Source organism: Nelumbo nucifera, chromosome 1 (genome assembly GCF_055504915.1).
Source record: "Nelumbo nucifera cultivar China Antique chromosome 1, China Antique-T2T, whole genome shotgun sequence".
Classification (NCBI taxonomy): Eukaryota; Viridiplantae; Streptophyta; class Magnoliopsida; order Proteales; family Nelumbonaceae; genus Nelumbo; species Nelumbo nucifera.
In genome coordinates this window covers 3,800,042-3,818,392 of record NC_142649.1, presented here as the reverse complement: position 1 = coordinate 3,818,392, position 18,351 = coordinate 3,800,042, and the positions used below count along the sequence as shown (strand labels likewise).

Here is an 18,351-nt window from a genome sequence, read left to right as displayed (position 1 = left end):
GCCAATGTTGGACTCGACGGGTCCCTCCCGTCGAATTATGATTGTACTATTAGGCTGAACTGTTCATCGAGCCAAATCATGCACACGTGTCCCTGCACCGGGCCAAATCACCCTCCATCAGTTGTGGTGGCCGGTTATAGTTACAAACTTGAGAGAGTGGGACTGTGGGAAGGGGAGTTCAAATGAGAGAGGAAAATATTATTGAGTTTTATTATTTTTTGTCTATTAGTGGCTGATTCAACGAGTTATACTATTATTAACCGAGCAGTCCCATTAAACTCCTGTTAACTTACTAAACGACGTGTTCATTTTTCATTGGCAGGTGCACGCTTCCTGTGAAGCGAAGGGTCCTTAGGGTTCGCGCTCTACAAAAACTCCCTTTTCATGTGATTAGGTATTGGTTGGGGTAGGGTATTACGCTCAATGGACCGTTTTTTTAAGTAACGCGTTCTGGTGTTTATTCTTCACAGAGCTCTGTCTCTCTCTCTCGCGTTCGTGTTTCCAACTTCTTGACGATGGAAGTTTTAAAAGAGGATTGCAAAACAATATGGTATCAAATTCGACACGAAGAGAAGGTGATCAACTCGAAAAGGAGGTCAGTATCAGCGTTTGATTGATTGAACTGCAATTTTATATCTTTCACGTGTGTCCTCTACTGTTTTATACTGAATTTCTGTTCTTCTACATTCAATTTAATGTTCAAACTATGCTTCCCTAATTTCTAGCTTATCGCATCGTCACCAAAATCCCATTTGTCTGTTTGATTGGTTCTACGTGTTTTCAGAGGAGGATTCGTGCACTCATATCCTCTGCTGTTTTATACTGAATTTCTAGTGTCCTACAGTCAATTTAATTTTCCAGACTATTCTGCCCTAATGTCTAGCTTATCTCCCCGTCACCTTTTTGATTGTTTGATTCGTTTTACATGTTTTTTGTTCATAAAATAAAGTATGGTTCACCTTGATTTAGGAACTTTAGAGGAATGCGTCTTTTGGTTGGTGCATATTATGGTTGCTCAAACCTTGCATGGGGAAATTATGGTTTCTTTGTTGTCTTTCTGTCAAAAGTTGTTTAATCGTGGGCAGTGCCGAAGTAAGAACAAAGAAGGGGCAGAGAGAAATTGGTTTGGATTTTGATATGGTTTATTGCAGTATATTTTGCTTTTCTGGATTATATAAACTAGGGTGTAGTAATAACTTTTAAATGCTAATGTAGGGTGTCGGGGGAAGGGGCCAATTCTGTTGTTGACTTTTGTTTTTAAACTTCTGATAGTAAAAAAAGAATTTTTATTAAATAAAAGAAAAAAAAATTACAACCAGGTGAAGAGTTTTCACTTGGCAACAATACATCGTGCTTACTTCAACAATTACAGCAAAGGACAGGCTTCAAGAATGTAAGCTTTTACAATTTTCCAAGAAACTTCAAGTAACTGTTAAGCTTTATTCATTAGATCATAAATTCTTGGATATACAAGTGTGTCCACAACCCTCCAAGAGGCTGGTCATAATCCTCGAGGCATAAGATGAGGCTAGGCGACTGAGGGGCACCATTCCTATATTCAAGGCTAACTCCCTATGTTCTATAACAACCGGCAATGATTTTGCTAATGGCTATCAATAATCTTCATCAAATTATAATACATTACTTTATACTTTATTACCTTTCTCAAAAAAAAAAGAAGAAGAAAATCAACATGTTCATGAAAAGAAAATTCAGAAAATATAGCGCCTAAGCCCCTGTTTTTGTCTTAGGAAAAGAAGAGTGCTTTGATTGGATAAAATTTTATGTTCTTCCTTGCTTATTGGTTCAGGTTTTAATGTCTTCAAGGGTGGAAGACAGCATACACCAATAGAAGAAAAATAACCAGCTATAGTTTGTGTTTGATCAATAAAAAACAGCAAAAGTAGGAAAGAATTCAGAGCAAGAGGAGGTAAGAAGATGGAAGAAAGGGAGAAGGAGAAGAGTCAATCATACTACTCTCTCCGGCCCCTAATTACTTCTATGGGAAAATTACAATAAGTACCTGTATTTTGGGGGTAGTGGCATTCAAGGGCCTGAACTTTTAAGAGTGACATCCAAGTACCCTAGACTTTTCAGAAATATACATTTAAGTCCAGCCCTTAGCATTCTGTCAGTTATCCTGAGCAGGTGATGTCATGTGCACTCTAAAAAATTTTAAAATTCCAAAAGTACTCTTCTCAGCTTCATTCTCTCTCTTCTTCCTCTTCTTGAACCTTCTTCAAACTCTCGCCTTGACACAGGAAAATGCTCAAAGACCCACCTCTGTGTGTGTGTGTGTGTGTAGAAATTGCCCCTGTATTCCAATTTATGCAGCTCTGAGGACATTTCAGGCCTGTCCCATTTTCTCCCCAATGTTTTGTATTTATTTACCTGTACCAGGGATTAGTGTGATTCTTGACAAGTTATGAATCTCACTCTCACAGACATGTTTATGTCTTTCTTTTTTCTTCTTTTTTTTGAAGAACTGGAAAGCAATTCTATTCATTGTAAATGTGAAAACAGAGCAGTGTTTTAAAAGTGAAAGGCACACAAAAGACGAGAGGGTCCAAATGCACCTGAGGTGCAAGGCGAGGCACACCTTTTTAAAAATACTTAAAAAATAGAAAAAATATAAAAAACATGTAAAAAATTCTAAACAAATCAGGAAAATTTCAAAAACAAAGTTAATTATTAGTTCAATTGGTTAGATACTTAGATTAGAGGTAAGGTATGTAATCAACAATCTAAAGTTAATTATTAGTTTAATTGGTTAATCAGGAAAATATGCAATCGGCAATACAGATGAAAAATTCTAACAATCAGGGAAATTTCAAAAACAAAGTTAATTATTAGTTCAATTGGTTAATCAGGAAAATATGCAATAAGCAATCTACAGAAATTAGAAATCAGAATTAAATAATTAAAGGACAAAGACTACAAATAACACAATAGCAGTATAATGCATTCAATGATTCAATATAAAATATAAATATAAAAGAATTAAAGAATAAGCCAATAAGAACTGAGAACAATAAAGATTAAAGAAGATATACGAAACAGGAATAGTAGAATACCGAATATAAATATAAAACAATTAAAGAAGTTAAAAGACACTTACCTCTTGGTACCAGTATCCTTTCCATGGCTCACACATAACAAAATCAATATAAAAAATTAATCATTTACAATAATAAGAAAATAAGTAATGAGATTTGAAAATATTAAAATTTAAAAATTGAAGAATTAGTAACTAATGCAAAACATTAAGTGTTAAACTTGAGTCTTAATACCACAATCCACAAGCTATCTATTAAGTATTTAAATATGTCAATATCAATATTCTAATATCAAAAAGGAGGTTCTTTCATCATTCACAAAGCACAACCTATACAAAAGTAAGTTTACTGCCTACAAAATCTCAAAATCATAGTAAGTCATATGTCCAATTAACTCCATTTATCCATTCTTGATTCTTCTTTCCTATATTTCAACACTCATTTTTAACTTTTTTCCAATGTATTCTGTTGGTGGGGAGTTAAGACATTTTACCTTCCCCCTTCTGTACTTAAAGTTTCACATAGTTTCACATCATTAATAAAGTTTCTTGTTATTGATAAAAAAAGAAATTTCAACACTCATTCTTCCTCATGATTTTCCTCTTCTTTACTTGGAAGTTCCACATCATCTCGTACTCCTCAGATTTGTAAGACATTTTCTTATATTTCTTCTTCTATGTCAAATTCATCTTCATCTCCCAAATGAAGTTGGGAACTTGATGTGCTAAGTCTTTTGGAATTGGTTGACTTGGCTTGTAATTGCGAAGTTGAGCATCTAGACCTTGTATATCTTATTGGCTCTTCAACTCCAGAAGCACAAGCAACATCTCCCCATGTCGATGAATCACCCTCAAACACCAAATCATCTTCAGCCCTATCCATTTCTCCCAATAACCATTCATTGCTTTCATCAATATCTTTTAGAGAGATGGGATCGGTGTAACTACGTGAATGAAAACTCTCTTTCAGCATCTGATTGAACTTGATAAACACCAAATCATTTAATCACTTTTAATCCAAGCGATTCCTCTTTTTAGTATGAATTTGTGAATTCATAAAATATCATTGAATTACTAACAAGTTTAAAATTTAAATGTAAAATATAAATATAAGGTAATTTATTCAACTTGTTCTTGTCACTTTCAAACTTTTGGATTACTTTTTTTTGATAAGTAAAAAGGAAAATTTATTAAAAAAGATAAAATGATTACTTTATAGAGGCCATTTATAATCTCTTCAATTGCATCAATTCTTTCCACATCATTATAATAAAATTTGGGATCAATTTTGTGTTGCTAATAAAAAAAGAAAATTAGGATTCAAATAGAAACCAACTGTGTGCAATGTTGGTGAAGTTGACACTCCCACCTCTTATCCACAATCTCAAAAATTTCTAAGATCTTTCCCTTTTTACCATCAAATGCCTTCTCAATTGCTTTCTTTGCCCTATCAACCTCCTCATAGATGTAACCCATACCTGGCTTGTTTTCACGATCTACCAAGTGTAAAACACGAACAAGAGGGCTGCACACCTTAAGTATATATACAATGTTATTCCAAAATGAAGGCATCATTGTTGTCTCTGCAACACTTCTACCCTTAGCTTCCTTTGCCCATTTGTTGTCACTCCACTCAGTAGAATTGAACATTTCCCTCAAGTTCTTTTTGCTTATAAATGCTTTGTAATGTAAGGTAGGAGGTAGCAAAGCGGGTTTTGGCTGGCCTAACCAATTGCTTTTGACTTGTAAACCTTATCATTAAGTTTAATAGGCCAGAATGGTTGTAGATGCATCCCGTTAGTGCTATTGCCCTCTCAATAGTCCTCTTGATAATAGGTAATTTTCCAATGTCTTTTTTTTTGGTAATTTGCCAATGTCTTCCAAAATACGATCCATACAATGGGCAGCATACGGTGTCCATGTCAAATGAGGATACTTAGCCATTAAATATTTTCCTAATAACACAAAATAACAATTTAAGAAGCAAGACATTAAAAACTAAGTAAAAACTGTAAATAAAATAAACAAATTAGAAAATTTACCAGCCAAAACATAGTTTGAAGCATTATTAGTAATTACTTGAATGACATTCTTTTCACTAATCCTCTCAACCATCTTATCAATTAAATTAAACAACTTCTCAGCTGTCTTTATATCACCTGGTGCATTAATGCTTTCTATGAACATTGTCCTGTCTTTATATCACCTGGTTTATTGGCGACCTCGTCCGCCCCCTTTGCTATGCTCACACTAACTTGACCGTTGGAGTCCCCGCCTCGGGTTCGCACTCGGGGCCTTTGACGTTCCCTTCCTCATAGGTATTCGCCCTCAGCCGACCTCAGTCAACCTTGGGTAGACCTCATCGGCCCTTGGCCAAAGTGCACCTTTGGCTCCCCTAGCCCTCGGCCTCAGCAGCCCTTGGATTCTTCCACTAGCCAGCTCGTCCAGGAAGCCCAACGAATTGACTGTGTTGTTCTTGGCCAATCCGAGCATCAACACCTCCCTTCTTTATTACATGTTCCATTGATGGTGGTTTGTTTCATCCCTTTTTTTTCCCTTCTCATCTCTACAACTTGTTCTGGACTAGGTGTTGTCAAAAAATTATCCATAGGCCCTTTTTGTCTTTTAATGGGTGGCTGGGAGTTTGATCCAACAGATTCAAAAGACCTAGGACATCAATTAGAACTACCACAATTAGATAATGAAATAGGTTTTTGATGCCCATCACCACCATGAACTTGTACATCATCATCTTCTTCAATTTCAATCATATTCTCATAATCATCTAAATCTATAATCCTATCCCCTTCTTCCATCACCATGTTTTCTTTTACAGTTCTAATTTCTTCCCTAACTTCTTTAGGGCACTTGGTACATCTTTTAACATTCCTCCTACCACCAATAATATGATCTTTTGCCCTATAGATTCCTCCATTAGTCACCTTTTCACAGAACTTGCAAGCGACTGAGTTTGTATTATTAGGGTCTTGTAGAGAGCAATACTTCCATGCCGGATCTCTCTTATTACTTTCATGTGAAGTATTGCCTTCACCCATATCTAGTTGTATAAAAAAGGAGGAAAACTACATTAATAATCAATCAAAAATAAAAATATAACATGAACTAAAACAAATCAACTAACATAGCTAACTGCTAAAATCTAAATGCTAACAAATCAATTAACAAAGCTAACTTTTTTGAGGGAAAGTTGACCAAATTTCATTAAAGAAAGAAGAAGTACAAAACAGGGGAGGAACCCCAAAAGATTACAGAGGAGGAAGCGTCACTATACAAATAATCCAAATACACCTCACATTTGGCTAAACCATCTGCTATATGGTTTTGTTCCCTAGGAATCTAAACTAAACTTGCATTTAAACAGTCCAAGGAGTCCCTAGCCTCTGCCAAAAAGTGGCAGGTCCCCCTCTCCTTGTCCCTTAACCATTTTATAGTATTTTCTGAGTCACCTGCAATGGTTAAGTTCTGAATTCCAGAAATCCTGCATGATACTACTATATCTTCTTGTCCCCCTGACAATAAGCAAAGGTTTCAGATTCAATTTGATACTCTCTAGACATGTTGGATTTGATGGTAGGCTTTCTTCAAATAAGCATACATTTCATAAGTTGTTTGCATTCTTCGCATAGGTACAACAATATGGGTCTCTAAGAACTTAGAATCTAAGACACTAGTTTTCCATTGTCAAGCTTCCATTGTTAAAATGCTTTGGCTTCAAGTTCATTAAGTTTAGTAACTTTAGAATTCAGATAACCTTCTAGGCCTTTTCCCTTAACAAAAAAAAAAAAAAAATCAAAGTGGAACTTGCACATGCTGTGATCAATCCCATCAAATTTCACTGGTATAATTCAACCTTGTCAGCCATCTTAGTGAGTAGCCACAGTCCAGAAGGATAACAGCAATGGACCCAGGGCCAAAAAAAGGAGAAAACAAGGCAGTCACCCTGACAATACAGATACAAAGTTAATAACAATGATATGGATAATCAAACAGCACCAAAGAGATCAATACTCAGTCAAAAAAAATAGCCAAACAAAGGTGTTAACAGGTGACATTCCAAAAAAAAGTAAGTTTACAGGGCTGTCAAATAAAGAAGAGGGAAGAAGACCATTCAAATCCAATTCGATCTGGAAAATAATTGCAGAAATATTTAAGACAGACCTGGGCAACTTAAGATCTAGAGTTTCAAGTTGAATGGTGCATCTGATCAAGAAAAAAAGGAGAAAACTTAAGGTTGATTGTGATTTTCGAGAAAAAACAGAGGAGAATTTGTGCTGATCAGAACAGCCTCCAGAGAACTTCTAACCAGATGCAAATTAGTCAATCTGGCAGCCCTAGATCTTCCTTCAGAACCCTAATAACAGATTTCAATCAAAGACAGGTTTGTAGGACCTGCTCTGATACCATGTCAACCTCCTAGTTCGAATAGAGAGAAGACAAACAGTTTCGGGGGTGTTCAATGAATCAGTCAACCATCGACCCCACCCCAAAGGGCCTCTTATTAAAGAAAGTTAAATATGTACAATTACAAGGGTGCCCTTATAAAGATGAAAGAAAGAACAAGCAATAAAAAAGTAATGTACAATGTACAACAAGGACTATACTAATAGGATTCATCAAGTCTCTTCACATGCACAATAACACCATTATTTCTGATTTTTCTGTTATGAATTCTGTAATATTTTCATGATGTTTTATCCTGGACAGAGAGAAATTTCTAGTTGTTTTCACAGGAGGTAAAATTATTTGGGTGAATTGGATGCAGGTGGTTGATGGGATTCCCTACATCACCAAAGTTAAAGAAAAAGCAGTTGAAAAGGCCCAAGTTTTTAAAAAATGTGTAAGAGAATTCATCTCATGATTTTCTCATCCAAGCATTAGTAAATAATGGTTGGATAAAAAATTCTCTCATATTTTTCTTTGATGTATTAAACTATGGAGATCACTTTGGCACTTTAATTGCATTGACTTCTTTCTTGGATGTAGAGGATGGAAGATATATTTGGCATTATCATCGTGGCAGTATCCAATAGATGTATATTTTAGATAGGTTTTCTTAGTTTACTTAACTGTAACTTGTCTATAATATACCCATAGATACTTAATTGCTTGACATTTGACTGACATAATTATTTTCGGTGATGTTACAACAGGTCTTTGCCTGAATCCTTGCTAAGGGAGGATGATGTAAGTCCTTTTACTGTTCTGTGCAATACTAATCTCATTAAGAATTTAAGGATTATGTCATGCTTATCTAACACAATGTTTTAAAAACTGAACCCGATGTTGGACCATTTTTCCTTCTTGGTGATGGATTAACAGTTTGATCCAATATGACATTGCATTAGATAATGTCTCACTATTTCAGTGAGTTCTAATTGTTTTAAAAAGGAAGTTGATATTTTGACAATTGATATTATGATATGACTTGATGTCATTAGGAAAAAATAGAGTAGAGGACAAAACATTCTCTTTGTTTTTATTATTTCAGTATTATTTTAATGGTCTTAAAAATGCAACTGACATTTGATATGACTTGACATCATAAAGATAAAGAAAAATTACAGTAAATTAGAGATCAACCAAATCACTCTCTTAATTATATGTCAAGCTTTATGCCTTTGGCTTTCAATGGACCCATCTACCTTATGTTTCACCATGTATACCTATTGACAACTAACTGGAATCTTCCTTTTAGGAATCTCATCCAACATCCTTGTTCAGATCTTAATCATGGCATCCATCTTTTGTGTCAACGCCACCTTTCACTTGGGATCCTGCATGATAGCATGGGGAACAAACATAGAAGAAATATCAAAGAGAAAAGAATAGTAGAAAAGGTAATAGAACATCATAGGACACATGATTACGTATGGGATAAGCAACACATGCAGAAGGAAAGGGCATGGCACATTGGAAAGAGTCAACAATTGGGTAAGTTAAGATTATTATCATTAGTACAAGATGGATCATGGAAAGAGTCAACAATTGGAGTTTGATTACTTCAACCTAGGTCTTTAGACTGGGGTGGTCGATTCGTCTCTAGTGCCACCTTCCTTCATTTAAAGTATACCTGCAAATGTCACACACACCAACTAGACTTGGCAATTGGGTTGAGTTGAGGCATTTTTGGGTCATTTCAGGGTCAGCAAAGGCTAGGCCCTAACCCCCTTTCTGAAATTGGGTCACCTTAACTTCCAACTTTCTGAAATTGGATTCCTTAGCAAGTTTTAGGCCTTGTAACAGCACCATCAGTTTAGCCTCGAGAGAATTCCCTTCTCCTATGGGTCCTGAATACATAGCCAGCACCTTACTCAAGGAGTCTCTAAACGCACCACCAATACCTGCCATCCGGCCCATCTCCAGGTTTCCCATTGAACTCCCATAAAAATTTAATTTCATTTTATCTCTTTCCAGTGGCTTTCATTCCATCATCTCTCTTTCCTTTTGTTTTGAAGAGTGATCCACCTCATTCCAAGCCCTTATAATGTCAATCATTGAAAACAATGGAAGATGTCCAGGGCTTTTATCCAATGAGCCACTCTAATTTTTATTAATTCCACCACTCCTTTGACCTGATCTTCTCATTAAATATTCTTGCATTTCTCTCCTCCCAGATGGACCACACCACAATAGCTCTAACTGCCATCCACATTGTTCTTCCTCTTTTTGTTGGCTGTCTTAGGAAATTTGGGCTGAAGAGGCTCACTACATCCTGCAGATCCATCCACCTGCAACCGAAAAGGGAACAAAAATACTCCCAAATATACAAAAGAAAAGGACAAGAGATTAGTAAGTGGGGTAAGGATTCACCATTTGCAAAACAAAGAAAGCACACATATGGGGACAGAGTCGACAGACATCTATTCAATCTCCTCTTTTGAAGTATATAACACGTGTTCACCTTTCCAAGAAAAACTTCCTAGCACAGTGCTTGAACTTTAGGTGGTATGGACTTACTCCAAATTTCTTTCACTGGGAAATTCTCTCCCACCTCCAAAGGTTGTATGAGTGAATTGAAAAATGAGGCACAAATGAAGATACCGTTAGGGGAGGTAGTGCATATTCTGGTGTTCTCCATGGTTTGGATCAAGAAAACAACCTGGAGTTTATCCAATAACAAGGGCCTCACACTCATTATCTCTTAGCCCCCTTCTGAACCCGAAATCCCAATTCACACCCTCTTTAGAAAAAGTGGCATATCTTGAGATTGGACGATTCTTGTGGTCAAACACTGAATAAAGGCCAGAATAAAGGGAACTAAGAGGGGCGTCAACCCACACCCCACATCATACCTAATAAAATTGAGAAAGGTTGGGTATACTTTTTGGATTTCTTTCCATGGAGATCTTGAGGTAGAGGAGGTATCCACCTTTGCATACCAGCCATTGCTCATCATCCCGCGAATGCTTTCAATGACCTTGTGCCATTGCCTATCTCTTTCCAATGGGAATCTCCAGAGCCACTTCCCAATAAAGATGTATTCCTAAGAACCAAGTTCCCTATACCTAGTCCCCACTTCTCCTTTGGTTTACTAACTTGTTCCCACTTTACTAAATGGTCCCTCGTCTCATCCCCTGGCTCCCAGAGGAAGCCCTCATGTGCTTTTCTAGCTGACCTGCTATCCTAGAGGGTATTCTAAAGGTGGACAAGAAATAAGTTGGGAGGTTGCCTAAAGTTGCTCTAATCAGATTAATCCTCCCACTCATTGAAATGTAGTTCCTCTTCCAAAGGGATAGCTTCTTAGTGAATCTGTTGACCACTGGTTTCCAAAACACTTTAGATCTGGGGTTCCCTCTTAGAGGCAGTCCAAGATACTCCATAGGTCATTGTCTAACTTCACACCCTAGTATCTCCGCCAAACTACCCAAATCTTCCTTCTCCACGTTGATGCCTGCTATACAACTCTTTCTCCAATTCGCCTTCAATTTTGAGATGGCTTCAAAGGAGTTAATAAGCTCTTTTAAGTTCCTGAGATTCTCATGATCACCACCCTCACAAAAAAGAATGATATCATCCACAAACCGCAAATGAGAAACGACACCTCAAGATTTCTAATCCTCCACCCTCTAAACAGGTTGTTTTGATCGGCCTTGATAATCATTCTACTCAACACCTTTGCTATTAGGGTGAAAAGGAAAGGATATAAGGGGTGACCATGCCTCAAACCTCTTTTTGCTGGAAAGAAGTCTCTAGCTACACCATTTATGAAGATCGAATAGTGCACTGAACACAAACAGCCCTTAATCCACAATCTCCACCTCTCCCCCAAGCCAACTCTCTCTAGAATCTCCAAAAGAAATGACCAATCAACAAAGTCATAGGCCTTCTTTAGATCCAACTTACGCACCACACATTATCCACCCTTTTTCCTTATTTCTGCTACACACTCATTTGCCACCAGGATTTGATTAATTATTTGTCTCCCTTCCACAAAGGCTCCTTGAAATTGTGATATTACCAGTGGTAACACCTTTTTTAGTCTCCTAGCAAGAACTTTTTTTTTGATCAGCAAGAAATTTTCATTAATAACAGAGAAATTCAGTTACAATAGATAAAGATTGCAGAGAGACATTAATCTAAACTGCAATCTCCAGCAATCAGTTACAATTTTGCCCAATACAATGAAGATTTATTTGCCCCTTGTTTTGCTAGGGTATCCGCCATTCCATTTGCATCCCGTTTGACCCAACCAAACTGAGAGTTGATCCTCCTTGCAAGTATGTCAATTTCTCTGAAGATAAATTTGCGCTTCCAAGGTACTGATGTGATGTTTTTGGCCCAAGAAATGACCAATAGTGAGTCTCCATCTATTTCTAAGTCTGTTGTTCCTATCTACTCAGCCATCTTTAGACCTTGAAGTAGGGCTAGAGATTCAGCCTGAATTGAGTCACCAAAACCTATTGGTCCTAAGTAGAGTGCCACCACCACACCAAGATGATTTCTAAACACACCCCCTATCCCTGCCCTTCTTGGGTTGCCAAGAGAACTCCCATCAAAGTTTAGTTTTAGTTTTTTCAGTGCCAGTGGCTTCCATTCCATACTTGCAAATACTTTGGGTGCATTTGTTTGTGCTACTTCAGCCCAATTTCTTAGAATCTCATTCGTGGAATAGTTTTTGAATATCTCCATGGTCTCCACCCAATGTGCAGTTTTGATTTTTATGGCTTCAATAACTTCCTCCTTTGTTTTACTTTTTCCAGAAAAAATCCTTAGGTTTCTTTCCTCCCATATAGTCCATACTATAGCTGCTCTTGCTGCCTTCCATAAGCACTTTCCTCTTTTCTTCTGTTGACTCAGGAAAGAGGGGCTGAATAGACTTACCACATCTTGTGGAGGAACCCATTTGCATCCAAAGAGAGAGCAAACAACATTCCAAATACCAGAAGCAAAAGAACAGGATAAAAGTAAGTGGGTTAGGGCTTCACCACAACCCATACAAAGGACATACACATGAGGAGAGAGGCAATTGTTTGGCCTCCTTTTCTGTAGCACATCATAAGTGTTTACCTTCCCTAGGAACACTTCCCAACAGAAAGCTTGTACTTTTGGAGGGATTGGTCTAGACCAGATTTCTTTCACTGTGAGTGAGCAAACCAAAGAAATGCATAGGAAAATAAACCATCAGAAGTTGGGGACCAAACTCTACAATCAACTATAGATTGGTCCAAGTAGACCCTCTCAAGTGTTGAGATCAAAAGCTCTAGAGACTCACATTTATTTTCTCTCAACCCTCTTTTGAATCCAAAATCCCAAGAGATACCCAAATCTGAAAGCAAACCAAACCTAGCAACATGTTTGTTTTTATGATTTGATAAGTAGTAGAGGTCTGGGAATTTGACCATAAGAGGCACATCCCCAACCCAAAGGTCTTCCCAGAATAAAGCTTTATTGCCACGACCAACATGAAACCTGATAAATTGAAGAAATGTTGGATATACCTCAAAGATTGCCTTCCAGGGAGAATTTGGAGCTGCAATGGGGGCTAATTTTGCATCCCAACCGTTATCTTCTTTACCATGAATGCTTTTAATGACCCTGTGCCACAACCTATCTTCTTCACAAGGGAATCTCCATAGACATTTCCCTAGAAGGGCCTTGTTTTTCTTTAATAAGTTCCCTATACCTAATCCACCCTGCTCCTTAGGGTAACAAACTTGCTCCCACTTCACTAAATGATCTTTCTTTTCTTCGCCTGGTTCCCACAAAAAGTTCCTCATAATCTTCTCCAAATTCCTAGCTATTTTCACCGGGATCTTAAAGGTGGAGAGGAAATAAGTGGGTAGGTTTGCTAGTGTAGATTTTATCAAGGTGATTCTTCCCCCCAAGGATATATAATTTCTCTTCCACATTGCCAACTTCTTTGTGAACCTCTCTAGCACCGGTTTCCAGAAGCTTTCAGCTTTTGGATTCCCACCCAAGGGCATACCTAAGTATTCTAGAGGCCAATTTTTCACTTCACAGCCTAGCAGATTTGCCATGGCTTGGATGTCCCCCCCTCCCCCTTCAATGTTGATTCCAGCTACACAACTTTTTCCCCAATTGACTTTCAGTTTGGAGGCCTATTGAAATTCATCCACCAATCTTTTTAGATTCCTTAAACTGGATTCATCACAGCTTTCATAGAAAATGATTATGTCATTAGCAAATTACAAATGAGACACCACCACTTCTGATCTACCCATCCTCCAACCTTTAAATTGGTTTCCTTGGTCAGCCTTGGTAATTTGTCTACTCAAGACCTCGGCCACAAAAGTGAATAAGAATGGGGATAAGGGATCACCCTGTCTTAGTCCTCTTTTAGCCTGGAAGAAATCCTTTGTTACCCCATTCATCAGAATAGAAAAATGTGCCGAGCTAATACATTCTTTAATCCACATCCTCCATCTTTCACCTAACCCCATCTTTTCCATAAGATTCAATAGGAAGGACCAATCCACCATATCATAAGCTTTTTCTAGGTCCAATTTACAAATCAAACCTTTGCCACGTTTTTTCTTAGCTGCCACTCATTCATTTGCCACTAAGATTTGATCCACAATTTGTTTCCCTTCTACAAAAGCTCATTGGTTCTGAGAGATAACATAGGGCAAGACAGTCTTCAACCTAATAGCCAGGACTTTAGCAATGATCTTATACAAGCTACCCACAAGACTTATTGGTTTGTAATCCTTGGGGGTTTTGGCCTCCTTTTTTGGCACTGAAGTAATAAAAGTTGTATCTGCTCCAGGCGATAGCTTTCCTTTTTGATAGAACTCCACAAATACATTCATTAATTCATATTTCAAGATTTCTCAACAATCCTAATAGAAAGCTATTGAAAATCCATCTGGCTCCGGAGCTTTAGATCTATCCATCGAGAAAATTGCTTCATGTATCTCCTCAATACTGAAAGCTCTTTCTAGGAGGTTAGCTTCGGATTCTGTCACTCTGTCCCACTGTAAATCTCCCAATTCTGCATTGTTTTCATTAGAGGATGCAAAGATTGACTTAAAATGATCCACGAAGCACCTTTCAATTTCCTCCTTTACATTTACTACTCTTCCCTCCACCTCTATACTGGAGATTTGGTTTTTCCGTCTTCTCCCATTTGCTAGGGAGTGGAAAAATCTGGTATTTTCATCTCCCTCTAGAAGCCATTTACACCTAGATTTTTGCCTCTAAGAAATTTCTTCCTTTCTTAGGATCTCTTCCAATTGCACATTTTAGTTTCATCTTTCAGCTCTATCCTCTGGCCCACACTCTTTCCGGGCCTTCTTTTGGTCCACTTTCTCTATTTTCTTGGCTAATCCTCCTTTATGACCTCAAGTTTTCCAAATTCCTCTTTGTTCCACTCCTTGACCTTTTCCTTCAATCTTTTCAGTTTCTTGGAGAAACTCACCACTTTATCTCTAGCCCTTATTCCACCTTTTGACCACCATTCTTTTACCTTTTGCAAAAAATTTGGAACTTCTAGCCACATATTCTCAAATCTAAAAGGTGTGGATCCTCCAATAAGATTTTCTTGGTAGAGGCTTAAGGGGCAATGATCAGATGTCACTCTAGGTAGGGCTTTTAGTGTTAAGGTTCCCCACAACTCTTCCCAATCCATGGAAGTGTCTCATACTAGTTGTTAAGGGCTGATTGGGGTTTTTTGTCTCATTTGTGTATCTTATTACATTAAATCTCCACCCAAACACCACGAACCCTCCCAAATGCCCCTGACTGCAGCTAGCTCTTCCCAGAATGTATTCCTCTCTCTATATGAATTCGGGCCATACACATTAGTCAACACCCACTCCCTTCCATCATTCATCCTCTTGGCTTTTATTGATACTGAGTATTGTCCTATCAATTCCTCCTGACAATCAACTTACTCATTCTTCCACAATGCAAGGATCCCACCCGAGGCACCTCACGACAGGGCAAAAGACCAACTTAGACCCCTGCTACTCCAGATACTTCTTATCCACCTTCTATCCAAATCCGAAAGCTGTCTCCTGTAGCATGACTATTACCGGTCTCTATGTTCTTATCACATTCCTAATAATTCTCCTTTTCTTTGCACTTCCTAGACCTCTTACATTCCAATAAAGAACCTTCATTCCACTTTTTTTTTTCTCAACCCGATCTTATTTCCAATTCCTATTCTCCTCTTTTTTTCTCCTTTTTCCTATTTACAAACTTCTCATAGGAAGCACCACAAGCCAGCCTTTCCACCTCATTCATTCTCCTCTTTCTTTTTTTGTCATCTTCAGCCTCCTTTCTGAGATAGACCTTCCCTTTGGTGAATTTCCCTTTGGCGTCTTTTCGTTCCTTTCCTTTTAGTTTGGGTGTCTCTCTACAGATATCTTCTCCCTCATCTAACCCATAGAATTCCTTTTCCTTCTCTTGAATGCCTGCAACAGCTTCATTTACCCCAGCATCCTTCTCCAAATCCATCACATGAATCAATTTCACAAGTTGTTCCTCCTCTTTGTCTTTTTCTCCTCCCCCACCTTCTTTTACTATCGTACATGGGTCATTATCCGCCACCGGTGAAGTTTCAACAGCTGGAACTGCAAAATCCAAAGGTTGATGATTACTACAAGGATCAATACCAAATGAATTTTGACAGTAAAGTGGGGACGAAGAAAGAACTGGATTGAGAGGAAGGGGGAAAGAAACTCCTTGATCTTGAATCTGGTTTTCACCGATTACTCCAAAGACAAACCTTGATGGTTCAGGTTCAGGTACAGTGTCCACCTGCGCAGCTGGGGGGAGCTGTTCCTCAAGTGGTTCCATGGTCGATTTGCAATGGATACCCATCTCCTCAAATCTGCTACCCTGTTTTCTATTTTCTTCTCTCTCTGAGAATCACCTGTAGGCCTCCCACTTTCCGCAGTAGAGTTACCATCCCCTGTATCTTCAAAATTTCCATACCAGCATCTCCGATAAAGAGCAGTTCAGTCCCGAGAGCTTCAAAGTCTGTGAAGTTGCAGGCCTTTGTTGAGTTAATGCTGCCTATACTTGATGACAGGTCTCCATCATCTTCTTCCACATCTCTCGAAGCCTCCCATTCTGAGTCATCTTCAGAGTCTCCTTGTGAGATCCTATTGTAGCGAGGGTTCGACTTCTCAGGCGTCATGGAGTTCTCTTCAGTAGCTGGCCTCCATTGAAGCTTCATCCCAAGCGCCGATGACATGCCGACAACCAGAGAAAGAGGAGGGGGGGATCTCTGATTTCCGCCTTTGTATGGGGACGAGACGAACGAACAAAGGCCTTTGGGGACGATGATAGACCACAATCATCGTCCCCCAAAGGCGCACAGGAGCTGCACACATGATTTTTTAAAGGGTCACGTGACCCGACTTGAAACTCAAGACCCGGCTTGAGATGGCCCACCTTTAGATTTCAGCACCTCCACGTAAGATTTCATCTGGGCCGTTGGATCCCATTTAAATTTTTTTGAAATTACTCCCTTGAATGATAATAAATTCTGCTTAAATCTTTCACGTGACCTTTCAGTTCCCCCAATATTTTGGTCAACTTGGCCCTTTGGGCGGTCCACCCAACTGATGCCACATGTTCTCCAACAGTCCACGTCAGCACCTTCTTCAACCTCCGAACTCTTCCAGAGATGCTTCGACTTCCGACGCCAGCCACACCATTCTCCAGCAGTTGTTGGCGAAAATATCCAGGCTTCTTGGGATTTTTTCCAATCTTGCTCCTGCCACTTTGAGTTTTACCACTAGAAGATTTTGCATAGAAAATCCTTCCAGAACACCTCCACAAACCGCCGCAATCTTGTGGAAGATGTGTTCCTGCCACAGATTAAAAGGTAAACCTAGGATCTTGATCACTAGGGTTTTCTGAGAGATATTCACTTCGTTATAGGAGGGCGACCAATTTTCTACTGCAATCTGGCTAAGTGAAGTTTCAAGTATTCTATTTTCACTCTGGAGTTGGGCCATGTCCAGAAGTGCCTTACACTTATCAAACGGGATTATGGTGATTTTCTCCTTTGGCTGAAGCGACTCTCCACCAGTATGTACAACACTTCTTGCCAATCTTCAACCTCTTTTTTAAGTTTTACAACTTTCCTCTTGCCCCAGTCCGCATTCCTTCCCTCACACATTACTTTCGAACTGGTTTCAGTAGAGAGTACTGAAATGGGAAAGAACGAATTATATTGCTGGTTCGTTTTCCCAATTATTCTCTCACCTATGACCCCTGAGTTAAGTTCTTTACTTCTATCTTGTTCTTCGTTGTCCAGTAACTCCCATTTTTTCTGGTTGAATTCATCAAGTGCTCCAGAAACCGTCCTCCACCCCTGTTTAGCTTGTCCCTCTGGTAGGCATATTATCTGTTTTCTCCCCTTGACAAAAAACTCTGTTAAAACTATAAATCCTTCATTTCTATTCCTTTTGTTTGCTACTGTGAATCTCTTCCCTTTGTAAGTCATTTCATTTCCCCATCCTTGTGTTCTTTCTGCAAAAAGTAGACCATCTACGAAACCTTTTAACCAGTCCACCACTTCTGAGTCCATTATAATTGTTGCTCGTCGGTCTTCCCTTATTTTCAGATTTTTCTTCCTTCTGTTGGTTATTTCCTCCAATAGAAGAAAGTTGGTTATGGAACCTAGGGAACTACCCTAGGATATGTGATTTTTACTTAAAAAAAATCCATTGCCTAGGCGACTAGGCAACAAGGTGCCCCCTTGTCGCCTAGCCTCGCCTTGGCGCCTTGAAAACGATGACAGGAGCATAACTTACAAGAAACAAAATGAGAACATATTGGTCTTATGGTTTGAGGCACCA

The 18,351-nt window shown here is 38.6% G+C and overlaps 1 protein-coding gene across 5 annotated transcripts in view; it reads left to right on the top strand.

Moving 5' to 3' along the window:
- The first annotated feature begins 393 nt into the window (after positions 1-393).
- Positions 394-18,351, top strand: part of LOC104605271 (DNA double-strand break repair protein) — a 52,328-nt gene continuing 34,370 nt past the window's right edge. For 3 of the 5 annotated variants that reach the window (XR_736574.3, XR_736575.3, XM_010269960.3), the window contains exons 1-3: positions 394-595; positions 7,839-7,913; positions 8,227-8,260. Coding sequence is in view for 1 of the 5 variants with exons in the window: in XM_010269960.3 (XP_010268262.1) it covers positions 516-595; positions 7,839-7,913; positions 8,227-8,260 (189 nt within the window). In the remaining 4 variants the exon portion in view is untranslated. Of the gene's footprint in view, positions 596-7,838; positions 7,914-8,059; positions 8,109-8,226; positions 8,261-16,822; positions 16,959-18,351 lie in introns of those variants that run through there. The other 2 variants (XR_002023136.2, XR_016081141.1) reach the window with 2 other exon arrangements.